The sequence below is a fragment of the Eublepharis macularius genome, chromosome 1, assembly GCF_028583425.1.
Source record: "Eublepharis macularius isolate TG4126 chromosome 1, MPM_Emac_v1.0, whole genome shotgun sequence".
NCBI classification, from domain to species: Eukaryota; Metazoa; Chordata; class Lepidosauria; order Squamata; family Eublepharidae; genus Eublepharis; species Eublepharis macularius.
Genome location: NC_072790.1, coordinates 232,328,257 through 232,344,578, shown reverse-complemented (window position 1 = coordinate 232,344,578; position 16,322 = coordinate 232,328,257). Strand labels below are relative to the sequence as shown.

Genomic DNA, 16,322 nt, shown 5'->3' with positions numbered 1-16,322 from the left:
GAGAGTTTCTTGTTAGAGGAGATTTTCACCTACCCAGGTTTTAGTCATTCTGACTTCTGGTCACAGGCTATTAGCGCTGTGGGTGCACAAACCGTCTCCACTTATTTTCTGCCTTCCTAAGATCTGTATTGTTTATTTGGGATATTCGCCCGAAAAAGTGAGGAGGGAGTTTCCTGTACCACTACCACTGTGGCAGTCTCCCAATGGTGGTTGTGCTTTTGCGCTGTGCATGAGATGGTTGTCTGTATTGCCCATCATTTCCAGTTCGAAAGCACAGGCCTCTCATCAGACAGAATCACTGCGGCACGTTTGGTTCAAATGCACAGTTCTGCGCAACAAGGCATCCGGTTTCTTTTTTCCCATCTTCTGTTGGGTCTGCAAAAGTTAGCTTGTTCAGAGCGCTTGCCCTTAACATCAAATTTTTTGCTTTGAGACAATGGTCCCCGTGAGTTTCATGGTGAAAAGCAGGAGCTATGAGCAGACGTCTTCTGCTTCAAATTTCAACTCAATCAAGAACTCTGGGATGGAGGAGGCCATTTTCAACCTCGGCTCTCTGCCTGCCCCCAAATCCTTGAACTGTGGTGCTAAATAGGCTAGCCTGCCTTACAGGGGTGTCATAAGAGTGGCAGAGATGAATTGCTTTGTGCAGCTTTAGAATAAGACTACGTAAATACTAATTATGGCTTTTTAAGGCTCTGTTTCAGCCAGTACGTGGGCAGCCCCGCTGCTCAGCCTCCTCATTTTAATACCCTTCCTCTCCCACAGATGCATGTATGGATTCTGTGCGCGTCTTCCGAGGCTTTCTGCTAAATATTTGATCTGACGGCAGATGTCTTTGGTCTGTGGATTTAATGGCGCATAGCCCTGCACCTCTGTGTTTACCAAGGGGACTGGGCTAGAGCGGGAGGGGCAGAGGGACCGTGCACAGAGCTTTCTGCTTCTTGGCAGCCCCCCCTCCCCCAAATTGATGTGGGGCTTTTATCAAGGAATTATCCTTTCCTCTCCATCCCCTGGTTGCCGGACCACTTTAACGGCTATTACCTCGCCATTGTCGCCATCCCTGCATTCAATTACGGGCTTGCCAGGGGAGAGCAATCTCTGCACGGGATGAAGAGCCTTGAATCTTTAATTATTTCCCCCACCCACACAGGAGAAATTGGATGGCTGTTGCTTAACAGCTGGGCTTTGCTTCTCCGGGATATGTTCATTCCAGTGCAAAGGGCCAAGGTGCAGGATGTCGGCAGGTCTTGGGTCCCTGCTGTTCCGGGCCAATGGCTTTCAGACTGCCCACTCTCTCCATCTTCATTTATCTGCCCAAGAACCTGAGCATGGAGCAAAGGGTCTGGGAGCCCTTGAGAAGCATGCTCAGTTTATCCAGGGCACTGGCTAGGCCCATTGAACCTCACTATATAGGGTTGCCATCCTCCAGGTGAGGCTTGACAATCTCCCAGAATTACAACTGACCTCCAGGCTACAGAGGTCAGTTTCCCTGGAGAAAATGGCTGCTTTGGAGGGTAGTTTCAAGTAGGTTACCATGCTGGTCTGCAGCAGAACAGCAGAATTTGAGTCCAGTAACACCTGAAAGCACAACAAGATTTTCAAGGTATAAGCTTTCGAGAGTGAAAGCTCCCTTCTTCATATACAAAAGTCCCTTCTTGAATCTGAAGAAGGGAGCTCTGACTCTCGAACATTTATACCCTGAAAATATTGTTGGTCTCTAAGGTGTCACTGGACTCTAATTCTGCTTTGGAGGGTAGTCTCTATGGCATTATACTTGAGTTGCCAACTCTAAGTTGGAAAATTCCTGGAGATTTGGAGGAGGGGGAGCTTGGGGAGGATGGAGTTTGGGGAAAGCGGGAGCTCAACAGGGTTGTGATACCACAGAATCCACCCACCAAAGCTGCCATTTCCTGTAGGGGAACTGATCTCTGTCACCTGGAATCAGTCGTAATTCCAGGAGAACTCTCTCCCCAACCTGAAGTTTGGCAGCCCTACATTATAGCCTGCTGAGGTCCCTCCCTTCTCCAGACCCCACTCCAGATCTCCAGGAATATCCAACCCAGAGTTGGCAATCATATTGGTGCAAGGAGAGCCCTGCTGCGGTCCATATAATCTAGTCTTCTCTTTCCCAACCAGATGCATTCAAGGAGCCTGCAAACATGAAAGGATGTCAGCAGCCTTCCCTAAGTGCTCGCTTTCCCCCTGCCCCAACAGCTGGTTTTCAGAGGCATGCTTCCTATGCGAAGGGAGGTCCCGCTTAGGCACCACCTATGATAGATCTGCCCTCTATGGTTGGAAGCTTGGGTCTCCTCATGCAGCACTGTGGAATGGTAGAGTCCAGAGGTGGTGGACTGGGCTGTACCACGTTGACTGCAGGAAGACATTCTACTTTTGATTGCTTCCCTGTGCAAAAAAAATTTAAGCAACAGCCCCATAGATGCATGAAGCTGCCTTAGACCACTAGTTGGACTCAACATATCAAGGTCAGTATTGTCCAAGCAATCCTCAGTGTGGTGTCCATGGGTGCTGTGGCAACGGCTGATGGGGTTTCTGGTGACCTCATACGTCTTCCCTAACGATTATTTTCCTTAAAGCAAAAGGGCAATCCTGGACTACCTCCACCTCATTGGAGCAGAAGGTGCTTCAGAAGAATCCAGGAGAAATCTCTAGGGCTTTTAGGGGCCCCGGGGGCCAACGTGAGGGGGCTGGGGTTGGGGAACAGCAGGCTACCCACTTCCCATGCTTGCCCGTAATACTCGCATGATCCCACCAGAAAATGACATCATTTTCTTGTGCACTGAAGCCAAATGCTGTGAAAACTACCACTCCGGAGGTGATTTTCGCTGAGCTCCATTTCAGTATACACCACGATTCCTCCATCATATTGGGAAATGAGTGCAGTGGAGGAGTCATGGTGTGTTCTAAAATGGAGCTCAATAAAACCTGCCTCCAGAGGGGTGGTTTCCATGGCCCTCTGCTTCAGCATGCACCATGCTTCCTTCCTCACTGCTTCTCCCCACCCTCATGCCTTCCCCTCCAACCAGGGAGAGAGCAAGCCTAGGCATTTCCTCTGTGTCTGCAGGAAATACCTATTCAGAACTATTTCTAATAGTAGGGAGATGCTTAGGTTGCAACTGTCCAGCATTTGTGATTGGCTGGCCCTAGCACGACTGTGGCAGCCATTTTGTGATTGGCTTCAGCTCTGATGGCAGCCATTTTGCACCTGTTCTCAAAATACCAAAATTGCCCACAAGCTCAACAAAATTGGGAACTTCCAATCTACTCTGATTGGTAATGCCTCTTCATGGTGTCTGGTCAAGGTCTTTTACATTACTGCTACCTGAAACTGCCAGGGATTGAACCTGGGACCTTCAGCTTGCTGCTGTAGGATTGTGGTTGGGCTACAAATTAGCACTCTGCTGGTTTGAATCCCACTACTGCCATGAGCTCAGCCCGTGGCCTTGGGTCAGCCACTCCTCTCAGCCCCAGCTCCCCAGCTGCATTGTGGGGATAATAATAACACTGACTTTGTTCACCACTCTGAGTGGGGCACTCATCTGTCTAGAAAGGCGAAATATAAGTGCAGCAAGTCTCTCGTGCCACTCTTTGACTAGTTTTCTGTTTGCAAAGTTTTTAATATAGGGGACAGTTCAGAAATATTCATTATCCATTATGCAACAAAGCCCGTTGCGTGAAAAAATGCAACGGGCTCTAGCAAACGGTTGGGAGGGATGCGCCGTGCCTTGCCGTCCTGCAGTATTGCAATGCTCTTCTGCAGCATTATGGTGCAGCCACATTTGGAATGCTGTGCACAGTTCTAGTTGCTGTATCTCACAAAAGTCGTCGTCGTGCTGGAATGGGTGCCAAAAATCATCCAGAATTATCAAGAGATTGGAGCACTTTTCCCAAGAGGAAAGGCTAAGGAGATTAGCAGTGCAATCCTAAACAATTCCACCCTTCTAAGTCCACTGAAGTCTATGGGCTTAGAAAGGCACGACTCTCTTTAGGATGGTACTATAGTTTTGCTAGGCTGAGTATGCATGCCCATTGCGCCAATTTATCAGCGGCTCCATTCATATTCAGGTTCAATTCAAGTTCTTTATAGGTAATAAGTCCTTCGTCGTCTAGGACTCATGGCTGCAACAGTTTCACTCATCTCAGCAAAGCCTTCTGCAAGGACCACCCTGCAACTGGATTAGAGCAACAACTTCCCCTACCTGAGCATTCTCTGATGTGGCTCTCACTCACCTGAGGGAATGGCCTGCCCGAGGAGCTAAGGAGGGCTTGCAACCTCAAAGGCTCCTCTTCTCCACCGGACTTGCTCTGTCATCTAAGGCAGGTTGTCAACCTCCAGGCAGTGGAGGTCTGGAATGACAACTGATCTCCAGGCCACCGACATCAGTTCCCCTGAAGGAAATGGCTGCTTAGGAGAGAGGACTCTATGATATTATATTTAACTGAGGTCCCTTCCTTCCTTGAACTCCACCTGAAGTTGACAACCCTACTTCCCAACCTCCAGCTGGTGGCTGGAGATCTGGAGTTACAACTGATCTCCAGCTGGCAGAGATCCCTTCCGCTCGAGGATAGGGCTGTTTTGGACGGTGGCCTCTATGGCATTATACCCTGCTGAGGCCCCCAAAGCCCACCATTTCCAGGCTTCACCCCCCTTCCCCAAGAATTTCCCCGCCTGGAGCTGGCAACCCAAAAGCTTGCCTCCTGCCATCTTTTGAACCCCTGCTGGGGCGGGGGGAAGCGCAGCCTCGGGGGACCCCAGCTGAGCTCTCCTTCACCACAACTTGGTTGGCTGGCCGTCTCCGGCACAGGTGGAGCCCCAGCACTGGGAGGGTTGACGGAACAGCCCCTACCCACCCGCCCACCCTGTCCTTTGGCAGGCCAGGCTCCACACACGCTCCACGGGGCTCTGCCAGGGGGAGCCAGCGCACAGCTGGTGCTCACATGTAAGGGTGAGTGGGGCATAGGAGGTTGATGCTCCCGCTGAGGCAGAGGGAGAGCTGGGCAGGGAGGATGAAGCCGGCTGCTGCCACGGAGGAAGAAGAAGCAACTGGTGCCCACCTGCCTTGCGCAGCTGGGAGGTAGTGGAGTGAGCCGAGTGCCTGCCTGCCTGCCCGCCTGCCTGGCATCTAAAATACAGCAGCACGGCTTCTCTGTCTGCCTTCAGGGCCGCCTCGGAGCACTTCTCAGTGCGCTTTGGAGCCCCTGAGTGGGTGACTTCCTCTGCACCAAGCCACTGAGGGGGCACCTGGCTCCGGCTGCAGCCGTTGAGGGGGAGTTGGTGCCAGGTGTTCTGAAGGCTCCTGCACCCAACATTGCTCCCTCCATTGGCGCCGGGTCCGGCTGGGCAGTGAGCCCAGCCAGGAGCGACTCCTCTCTTATTCCGCTAGGGGCGCACTAACGCTCCTGCACTCTGGAATACGGGGTGAGTCGTCTGGAATACGCTTACTGAATTATGTAGTAAGATTGGGAAAAGCAGGAGGGTTTAGAAATAGTCCGTGCTGCCGCTTCAGGACTCCACCATCTTGTTCTGCTTCCACATATAGGCTGGGCTTGATGCTCTCCTGCAGCAGTATGTTGAAGGAGGTGAGTAATGGCAGACCAGATGTCTTTCAGCTCAGCTAATGATCTTCTCATTGAAAAAGCCCTGATGGGCTTCCGAGGATCCTCAGCATTCCCCGCAGCACAGTTTGCAAAACAACTGTTCTCTGTGAGAAGAGCCATGGCCCTTCTACAATTTCTCCCTATCCTTTGGCTATATCGCATGGCTGTTTGAGGAACGCCCCATATAATTTGAGCAATTGCATCTGTGGGGAGGGGTGGATTGCAACCTAATTGTCTGCTAAGCTTCCCTAGATATAAGCATCAAAGGGAAGAGATCTGTCGCGTCGTCTCGCCAACAGCACCGGGCGTTGGAGGCTATTTATATCTGTTCTGTGAACTAGAGTTTTGCTACGGCCGGTGGCTCAAACAAGGCTCAGCAATCTTTTGCTTCCCGATGTAGTGCCAAGAAAATGCAAATAATGCTTGGGGAGGGGAGGGAGAAAGATGCAGGTCAATAAAATTATGCTCTTTTAATAGCCTGCTCCATTTGTACGCTTCATTGCAATCTGGTGGCGTTTGTTAAACTCTGCGGCAGCAGTTAACATTCGTAGTGGATGATTATCTTCTGAGTTCCCAAAATCCCCAAGTTCTCCATACCATCTCCAAAACGGATTGTGGGTCACCGTATTTACTTTTTAGTGTTTTGCATGTTTAACCAGTTGACTTGGTGCTGTAACAAAATAAAGATTATACCTGAGATTAAGGGGCATCTTTCTGGATTGCCAGTTGTGCTTTCTAGACAGCGAGCGAGCAGCTGGCAGGATTAGTAGAATACCAGCATACAGAGCAGTGAAAGTAACGACAGACCCATGGGTTACGTGTTCTCCAGCTGAACAAAAGCAGCTCTGCAGGGGGTGTTTCCCGGCCCTGCAGTCTTGATATCCTTTCAGTCAACAAGGACACAGATTGCGCTTGGGACCTTTTGTGCCAAAAGGAAGTGCTCCATCACTGGGCTCTGGGTCTGTCTGTGATGCCGTTTGAAGTTTCCTTGTACTACGTCCGTCCGTAAGTGTGGCCTCAGTAGTGTAAGCTTACACTACTGTGATTGGCCCACCCGCCATATTATGCCATCAGTGAGAAGACCAAGTGGGGATTCGACGGGTTAACCAAACTGGAAGTCAAAGGGCATGTGTTATCCTGGGAGTGCTATCTCTTTTCTCGTTCGCGCACTCTGCGCCCAAATCCTGCCCTGAACCACTAAGCCATCTTTTGGGTAGTAGCCAAGTTAGTAAGTAGGTACAGACAACGGCAGCTCCTCCAAAGGAACTACAACGCTCTGTATGGGTTTTTTCTGAGAGGTGGGGACACCGTGCAGCGGGAAACTTTTTATACCTTACAACCATGTTAAGCAGTTATCCTGTGCCCGAGTGTCCCAATAAGCAGTCACTCAGTTGCCTGGGAGCCTGCGAAGGATGTCACAATCACCAGGCAGAGAAACGCTCTAAATTGAAAAGGGCTACATTTCTTTCCTCTCCCCCCCCCACTTATCAGTAACAAATATCGGAATATTTATCACTCACTGCCACCCATGTTCATCTACCGCCACCTGCTCCCGCTTAACTTGACGACCGGAGTTTTTGCTAGTCTCCACCATCCTTCTGGGCTTCTGCAAACACTCAAGCGGCTGCCTTCCTTTTGCAGGTTGGGTACGAGAATGCTGGAACAGTGGAGTTCCTTGTGGACAAACACGGCAAGCATTTCTTCATTGAGGTCAACTCTCGGCTCCAAGTGGAGCACACGGTGACAGAAGAAATCACAGAGTAAGTGACAGCTGCGGCACTCCTGCTAGGCGAGTGCGGTGTTAAATCAGAATGTGTGTGTAAAAGCCGGGTAAGAACCTAAAAAAAGGCTTGCAGGATTAGGCCAAAGTGGGTTCATCTAGCTGGGCATCCCGTTTTCCCCTGCGGCCAACTCAGGACTACCAAGCAGACCAGTGTCTGATAATATTTATTATATTCATATTTATTAATCGCATTTATCGTGTTTATAATATTTACAATTGGCTTTGCACTGCTGAGCACTTTGAGCACTTTAACATTTTAAAAAATATATAAAATGAATTAGCCTGAAGACTATTTAGACTTTTTAATCCTCCGTCGGGCAGCTGCCTCCTTTTTGTATTTGGACTAGTCTTGGAGGATCCCCTTGTTTTGTTTGCATTCAGTGTCTTTCCCTGGCTGTTGGCTCCCAGTGGCTGCTATTCGACGGTACACTGCCTCTGAGCATGGTAAGTTGGTCACCTACCCAGAAACAAAATGAAGAGCAAGGCTATGGAGACAAGGGGGCCAGGCCACAAGGATAGGAGCAGATTTGGTTCCCAGGAGTCAAGTTCACCAGGTGATGGGGAGTCAGTTTAGATTTCACTCAGTTACTTTCTCCAGTAGAAAAGAGCAAGAGTCCAGTAGCACCTATGAGACTAATAAAAATTTGTGGTAGAGTATGAGCTTTTGTGAGTCACAGGTATCTGAAGAAGTAAGCTCATGCCCTACCACAAATTTTGTTAGTCTCATAGGTGCTACTGGACTCTTGCTCTTTTCTATTGCTACAGATAGACCAACATCTCTACTTTCTCCAGGCTGTGATATGGGTGTGTGTTATTGTCCGGAGTGGGTGGGTTGGGTGGAATTAAATGTTGCACTCCCCCCCCCCACCTACTGGGAGATCTTCTTCCAACCCTGATTCTTGCATGTCTAACCCTCAATGGCTATTATCTGGAGTGCGGAGGGTGGCGAAGAGAGCCATGTGTCTGCTTAAGGACAGAGGAGAGGAAAGAAAGGATGAGGAGAATTTGAAATGCGGAAGAGCTTGGCAGGAGGGGGAAAAGTGGTTAAGAAAAGCACGATAGAAGAGGTGAGTTTTAAGCTGCCTTTTGTGAAAGGAGAGATGAGTCAGTGTAGAGACGTGCGGGGGAATGGCAATTCTGTTCGTTCCAGAATGAATGTTTAGTGCCGCCTGATACCTAGTCAAACCATTTCTGTGTCTAGCCAGCTGGGTGTAGCAGGTAGAGCATCTGAGCAGGACTCAGAGATCCAGGTTCAACTTCCATCCCCACAGTGACACTCACCTTGGGCCAGCTGATCTACCTCGCAGGGTGGTTGTGGCAGTTGAGGCAGTTGAAGGTGGCAGTTGAAAGATGGCAGTTGAAGAGTCAGGTATGCTGCCCTGCCCTCAGCGGAAGGACGGGATGAAAATGTGATAGGTGGCTGTCAGCCCAAGGGGGTCTGTTGAGTGGCAGCCCCGCCCCCCTCCAAGAGAGGCATTTCCCATTCCCTTTAGCAGGAGATCCAGTGTGGGGCAGAGATCTGAGTTTTAGACTAGCATCTGGGAAGCCCCAGTTCAAATCCCCACTCTGTCACGGAAGCTTGCTAGGTGACTTTGTGCCAGTCACACATGCTCAACTTAACCTACTTCACCGGATTGTTTTAGGGCTCAGATGGGTATGGGAGAACCGGGTGTGCAGCCTTGAGCTTTTGGAGAATGAGTAGGGGGGAAACTGCTTGCGACAGAGCGCGCAGCGTGAGCCTATGCTCTCTGCCCTTTTGCGCCTGGCTAATGATGTCCGAATCTGCCCCATACCAAGTCCTTTTAGCCCATTATTCCCCTCTCCCCACTCGTGACAATTTCAGGCCGAGGTATTTTCTGATCCTGCTTCCTCAGGAGTTTTTTTAACTGGAGCTCCCAGGAATTGGACCCTGGCTGTCCTGTATCTACAGAATGTGCTATATTTACCCTCCTCTGCTCTTATACCATAATAACAGAAATAGAGCCCTGGGTAAAGGCTGGAACGTATTCCAGCAAGGCATTTTCTATGGGCTGCTGTGCATCACCTATTTTTATTTTTTCTTTCTGGAATTTTTTTTTGCGGGGGGTGAGGTGGGGGTGGGATTCCTAGAATCTGCTGATAGGAGGTGGGGAGGTTGCATTTTTTTGTCCGGGTAGCAGGCTTCCAGAATATCTGATCCTGAACACTCGTGTGCATATTAGCACGCTTTACAGCCTTCTCATGCTGGGCTTAGTAATAATAAATGCTAAGTCGTTATCGCTGTCATTATCAGTTAAGCACGTCCTGGAGTAAGGCAGGGGACGCAAGTGACAGTTTGTTTCCAGTGGAGTTAATGACGCGGCGGAATTTTATCAGTGCTGGACACGTGTGGCAAATATGAAATATGGTTCAGTTTTAGTGAGATGTGGCACTCAGCTTTATTCTAGGGGACCTGACTGGCTTGGGGATGGTCCCAGAATCCTTTGCTGCCTGAGGCCAAACTATTCTTTGGCCATCACTAAAAGGGAGATTGGGAGGCCTGGGTGTCAGGACCTTAAGGTGAGGAACCAAGATTCTCCAGCGTGCTACCCCCTGAGCCCTCTTTGTCAGTAGGGCCGTGTGTATTTTGCGGTCCCACACCAATTCCACAGACCACTGGAATGTAGTCTTGAGCATACAGTCCAACCCTCCAAGAAACTCCTCTTCCACTTACAATGTACCAGTAAGCTTCTAGTCCTCAGGAGAGTGAACCTGTACTTAAAAGCATGCAAGGAACAGTTGCTGAAATCTCAGAAGGGTGGCTGACTAAGGCCTAGCTCCATTTTGCAGTGGTATTTCCATGGACATCTTAGTATGAACTGGAATGATAGAACGCACCTGTCAGTCTGTGGAATTCAAGTTACTCTGATTTCATCTCCCACCCCTTGCTGCAAGAACTCCAAGGTCTCTTGAGTCAAAAGGGTCTTTATTGAAAGATTATATTCAAAGTACAGGTGTCCATAATCAATCCAAAGGCAAGGAAGCTTCTGGCTGAACACAAAGCTTTGTTGAGAATGACATGTTAGTTACATGTTGCAATATATCACACCCTCCTTTCCAAGTCGTCCCCCCCCCCCCGCTAGTCTAGAGAAAGCAAAGGCTTGGGAATGCGAAAGTACGACTCCTCCAAGGTCTGTGGCTAGCTGCGTTAGATGGGAACACAGATGGTTCAGTAGCTCTCTGTGAACCTGCAGACAAATAACACTAGAAAAAAAGCAGTTAATAATACTCAGAAACAATATGGCAGTACTGTGGATAGCAGGCCTGACAGCACCCCCTTACAGACACTTCTCTGCACACAGAAAAGCATGTCAGAGTTGTGTACAATCCTTTCTTCTTGTCGTCTACATTTCTGTGTGCAGGGATGGGGTGGCGGGGTGGTGAAGCTGCCTCCCGTTACCTCTGCAGACTCAGGTGGCAGAGTCTAGACACAGGGCTCTCCAGGAAGAACTAGACCTTGAACTGCTTCTGAGGAACTACGCCAAATGCTTTTCTGTGGTTGGGAGGGAGGCATTGCAGTACCTTTGCCTTCCCCACGACTAGCAGAACTATCCAAGAATTATTTAAAAACAAAAGTGGGGCGGAATAAATTATACAAATGAATCCAGTTAATCAGTTTTCAACATTTGAATATTCTGGGTGTAGGATTTTATTTTTCTTTTAGTGATGCACTCCCAGCCCTGCCTGGAAGCTCAAAGCCACCTCCCTCCCCCAAGGACATTCAGCAGTGCTGGACAAATGGCTTCAAGGGGTTGGAGTCTATGGGAGGGTCAGGAACCCATGGACAGTGTCGCAGGTGGTGAGACATCCTGGCGATGTCTTGGCTTGTCCTGAAGCTCAACAGGGGGACTTTGGGCTGGTTTTTCTTTTTCACCCTTGCCTACTTCACAGGGTTGTTGTGAGAATACATGGCAGAGGGGAGAGAATCGTGAGCTCCTTGGAGGAAGGACAGAGTAAAAAGGTGCTTTTAAAAACCTGGAACGTTTCCTGAGCAGAGGAGGGTTTTAAGGTTCCGGCGCAAACCTGGCCATCCAGCCGGACTATTGGCAGGGGAATAGAAAGATTGGGCTTGGCCTGGGCATCAAGAGCAGGCCCTGTATCTGGTTCCAAGCTCTGGCTTGGCTGCTGCCGGTGGCCCAGCGTTGCCCCCAGAGTTCTGTGCTGCATTAAATTCACGGCTCGCCTTTTTGGCTGTCCTGCTGTGCAAGTGACTGGCTTGGTTCAAATATTTGCAATTAGTCAAAGAGATGCCTGAGCTTCCCAGGTCTGCAATTCAGATTTCAGCGGTGGCATTATGAATACCAATTTCCCCCTCATCGCAATTAGCAAATTTGAATGCCAGTAAGACCGAACTACATTTTATAATGGAAGAGCCGCTGCTTAGCTCCCGGTCCTCCTTCCCCTTCCGGAAGCGAAGGGTTCCTAATTTGATCAGGAAGGCAGCCTGCAAATTGTCCCACACTGCTGTCTACTCCATAGGGGAGAAAAAACTGCGGGGATCTGTATCATGCCTGCACCTCATCCTTCTCCACACAGCAAGCAAATAGCAGATGGGGGGGGGGGCTGATTTAAAACAAATGAACCACGTGAAAGTTAAATGCTCCCCCAAAGCCTTTTTGTTCACTTCAAGGCCCCCCCCCCCGCCCCCCGCAGTGCATTTTGTTTAAAACCAGCAAAACAAATCAACACATCAGTCATGAATCTCTTAATGTTGCATTTAATCTGGCTGGTAGATGGGATGGTTCCATATTTGGATACTGGATTTCATGCTCAGACTTTTAGGCAATGCATGCTTTAAAATATTTCAATGTAGTGTCCGCGCTCTGCTTCTGGGCCAGTGTGTATACTCTGTGGGCCCCCATCAGGCCTCCTCACCAGCCTGGAAATGCTTCTGAGAGATTTCACCAGGTGTGGCCCCTGCACTCGCGAACAGGTTTGGGTTACAACTAAAAGGGCTGGAAACCTGCTTGAAAAAAGGCAGCGGGGAGCGTGCTGAAGTTCTCAGGAAGCAGATCCTGTGCCAGGTACTGCTTCTGCAGTCGTGGCATGTATGCGCTCCTTCCTTTCTAATGCTGTTTGCATCGCAGGTGGGTTTGCACCTGTACTGTCGGGTCAGGTGTGTATCCGATGCACACACCCCTCTCATTACCCTGTTGCCAAAAAAGCCATGGAACAAAGGCCTCTCGAAGCAGACTGGGATGTGGGGGTGCGTGTCTTTCCTTGTCTAGTTCTCCGAGGCAGTGACTGTTTCACATTCTGAACTTGCACAAGGCTCCGCATAACCGAACCTCTTGGGGGCGAGGAGACGTTACACCTAATTAGAAAATATTAAGTCACTTTCCGTCTGCAGGCTGACTGGGATGCGCCGAACATATGCTCCCACATTGGTATCTTAGCCGCCGTGGTTTGTTGAGGAAATCCATCTAAGATGAACATCTGTATGTATCTTCCGCCACCCCCGGCTTTGCCTTGGGGAGGGAAAGAGGGACCAAGATCAGGGCATGGAGGCGGCCAGCTTTAGAGCTCTGCTTTCAGGCTAGTGGCTTGAGCAGGATACCCTTGTATTGTGTAACGCAGGGCTTTTTTTCTGGGAAAAGAGGTGGTGGAACTCAGTGGTGGAACTCAGGACCGCACAATGACATCTCTTTGGGTCAGCTAGAACAAGGGGGGAGTTTTTTAAAGTTTAAATTGCCCTCGGTGAAAATGGTCACATGGCTGGTGGCCCCGCCCCCTGATCTCCAGACAGAGGGGAGTTTAGATTGCCCTCCGCGCCAGTGGTGCGGAGGGCAATCTAAGCTCCCCTCTGTCTGGAGATCAGGGGGCGGGGCCACCAGCCATGTGACCATTTTCAAGAGGTGCCGGAACTCTGTCCCACTGCGTTCCAGCTGAAAAAAAGCCCTGGTTGTGTTCTCAAAGAGGCAGTCGTGGTCGTGGTGCGCGAAAGTGCATTTGCCACAGCGTGCTGAGCAGGGAGCAACAGGGGCTGGTTATTTATCAACTATTGACAGCCAAGTTTTGTTTTGTTTCATTCCTTGTCAGTTTCTGCCGCATTGCTTCTCCTCCAATCTAGGTGATGACAGCTGTCGTAGTCAGTCGCAATCAAAATGATTCATATTTTTATTAGTGGGGCTACAGCTGACGTTACCTGTTGGAAGAGGGAGAAACAAGCAATACACTGTTGAGGAACTGCAAGGGATAATTAATCCCTTAACAATAGTCTCCTCCTCCAGGCGGATTAGTTTAGTTCAGTCAATCAATTAATCAATAAATTATTATGATCTTTGAGTTGCCTTTGTCTGTTTTGCAATTTCCCTTTTCGCTCACTCTCAGCTGCTCTCAGTGCTCTAAGGGTAATGAGCCTGCTCAGCCTTCCTTAATTTTGTATATGAACATACACAGCTGCCTTGTACCAAGTCATATCATTGGACTACCTACTCGTTTATACCCCGCATCTCTCCCCAATGAGAACCCGAAGCAGCTTACAACTTTCCCGTCTTCCATTTTATCGTCACAACAACAACAACCCTGGAAGGTAGGTTAAGCCAAGAGAAAGAGACTCTCACCCAGTCAGCTTCCACCTCAGAGTGGGGATTCAAACCCGTGTCTCCCAGATCCTAGCCTGGCACCGCACCACGCTGGTTCTATTCAGACTGGCAGTAGCTCTCTATCGTGTCAGCAAGATAGAAGTCTTTCGCAGCCCTGCTACCAAGAGCCTTGTACGTGGAAACTGACCCTGGTTCAAGCAAAGGAAAGACAGTGCACCATTGAGCACTAGTGGGATGTAGTGGTTAGAGTGTTGCGCTAAGACCGGGGGGGCCTGGGTTCCAGTCCCCACTTGCCACGAAGCTCATTGGCTGAGCTCGGCCCGGTCATTCTCTCACAGTCAAGCTTAATTCCTAGAGTGGGTGTGAGAATCTCCAGGAGGAGAGGAGAGCCATGTGCACGGCCCTGAGCTCTCTGGAGGAAAGACGGGATGAAAAAGAGAAGCAGATACATGCAAAACACACAACCCACCTCTGAGCTGTGGCTCTTCTCTAAGACACTGCTTTTCTGCTACGTGGGGATGATGATCCTGGCCTGCCATCCACACTTGCCGTGAGGATCATAGATACGGTGCGTGTGAAGATTTCAGAGACTCAAATGGGCAACACAGCACTGATTGTACAACCAGCTTTCCCCTCCCCTCTTCTTTTTACAGCGGCTCTGCCGCTACCACCCCTCCCGGCTCATCCCAGGAAAGAACACACGAACAACCCCGTGACATTAGTTCTTCAGGTCACAATTTGGGGAGTAATGAGTAATGTAACGAGAAATCATGTCCCTTAATTTCCTGCTGAGTAAGAGTCGAGAGAAAGGGTCACGGCCCCGAGAGCTCAGAGAGCACGCAGGGCTCCACGGTGAAGACTGTCTTAGTCTGCTGCGCTGCAGCTCTGGGCCTTGAGGTTCATGAGTGGTTAACAGGAGTTCGGAAGTCTCTGGCAAGGCGCGCTGCTAATGGCCTTTGAAGTTCGGAGCCGCCTGTCCTCCTGCAGGACCTGAGCTGCATATAAATAGCTTTGCCTGCTTTTTGCAGGGGACATTGGAGTGAGGGCAGCTTTAATATTTCACAGCTCGAGTAACTTTGGGGAGTGGAGAGAGGAGACTTGGTGAGCCAAGGGAAAGTATGGCAGGCCTTGATGGAGAGAGAGGGTTGTGCCGAGCATCTGAAGAAGCGGTGTTTTTGCACACAGGAACCTGGGGCAGGGGTAACGCCAGCTGCGTGTGCCAGATCTGTGGTTGTGCCTATCTTGCCATCTTCCTAGGCTCCTCGTGGGGCTCGGCTGCTTCTGCAAGAGTTCTCTGTGTGGCACACTTGTCATTAGTCAGCCTTCCTCATTAAATGGGGCTATCCTGTTTCCCGGGACAGCTTCAAAGAAATGAATGAGTATCGGTGCTATCCTCATAAACGACAAACTTCCCTAACCTGCAGTTGAGCCCGACCACCTCAGTCTGTTTTAGTGTCTGGGAAGTCAAAAACATTTGAAGCCGAGTAAGAGAAGTTATTTCAATACTCTAGTTATTAAAATAGTCCAACCTGTGGGCGTTTTTGGAATTCTGATACAGGACGGTAGGCACGACTACGAAAAGCTGCCCTAGGAGGTGAAGCGTATTTGCTGAGGAAGCTAGTGCAGGGTAGAAGAGGGGTAATTTTAAAAATATACCGGGAAAGAGGAGTGATGGAGAATAAAACCAACATTGCGATGGTAGCGGTCACTGAAACGTTATTTTCATCTGCACAGCCAGGTGGATCTCCAGTGGTCAATCGAAAGGTGCCCACAGACACCACCACGTCGGGGACGCCTGAAAACTCAATTTGTTCCGATGAGCGCTCATTATAAATAGGGGAAAGTGTCTCTGAATTTAAATAAGTAACGAGTTCCTGAGGTTCTTATCCCTTGTTGCACTTCGCCACGTTCACAGTGACAGCAGCAAAGATCATGATGGCAGCAATGAAAAATCCATCCTCCGTCCCCAGGGGGCGGATCTTGGCATACCAGCGGGGGGGGGGGGGGTGCATCTGAAGGTGCCTTTCACGGAGCCAGAGCGTGGATCCATTGAATTCAGTACTGTCGTGTCTGACCAGCAGCAACTCTCCAGGGTCCCAAGTAGAGAAAGGCCTTTCCAAACCCCTACAATATGAGATCCTTGGAAGTGGAGAGGCCGGGGGTTGAACCCTGGGACGGTGTGCCTGCAAAGCATGCTCTTTGGCACTGCTCTGGAACACAGCGGCTTATCAAGGGGGCGCGTGATTGGTTCGTCCCCTCAGGTTTGCTATCTGGGGCAATGGTACGAGGGGGAGTCTTCTCCCAGCTCTTTGTGCTTCACTGATCACATCCCCATTTGAAAACGGGACCTCGTGCATGTT

At 49.8% G+C, this 16,322-nt stretch overlaps 1 protein-coding gene across 3 annotated transcripts in view; it reads left to right on the top strand.

The window, feature by feature from the left end:
• PC (pyruvate carboxylase) overlaps positions 1-16,322 on the top strand; it is a 367,605-nt gene that overhangs the window by 121,477 nt on the left and 229,806 nt on the right. For all 3 annotated transcript variants that reach the window (XM_054992419.1, XM_054992429.1, XM_054992437.1), the window contains one exon: positions 7,258-7,376. In XM_054992419.1, the coding sequence (XP_054848394.1) occupies positions 7,258-7,376 (119 nt within the window). The remainder of the gene's footprint in view (positions 1-7,257; positions 7,377-16,322) is intronic.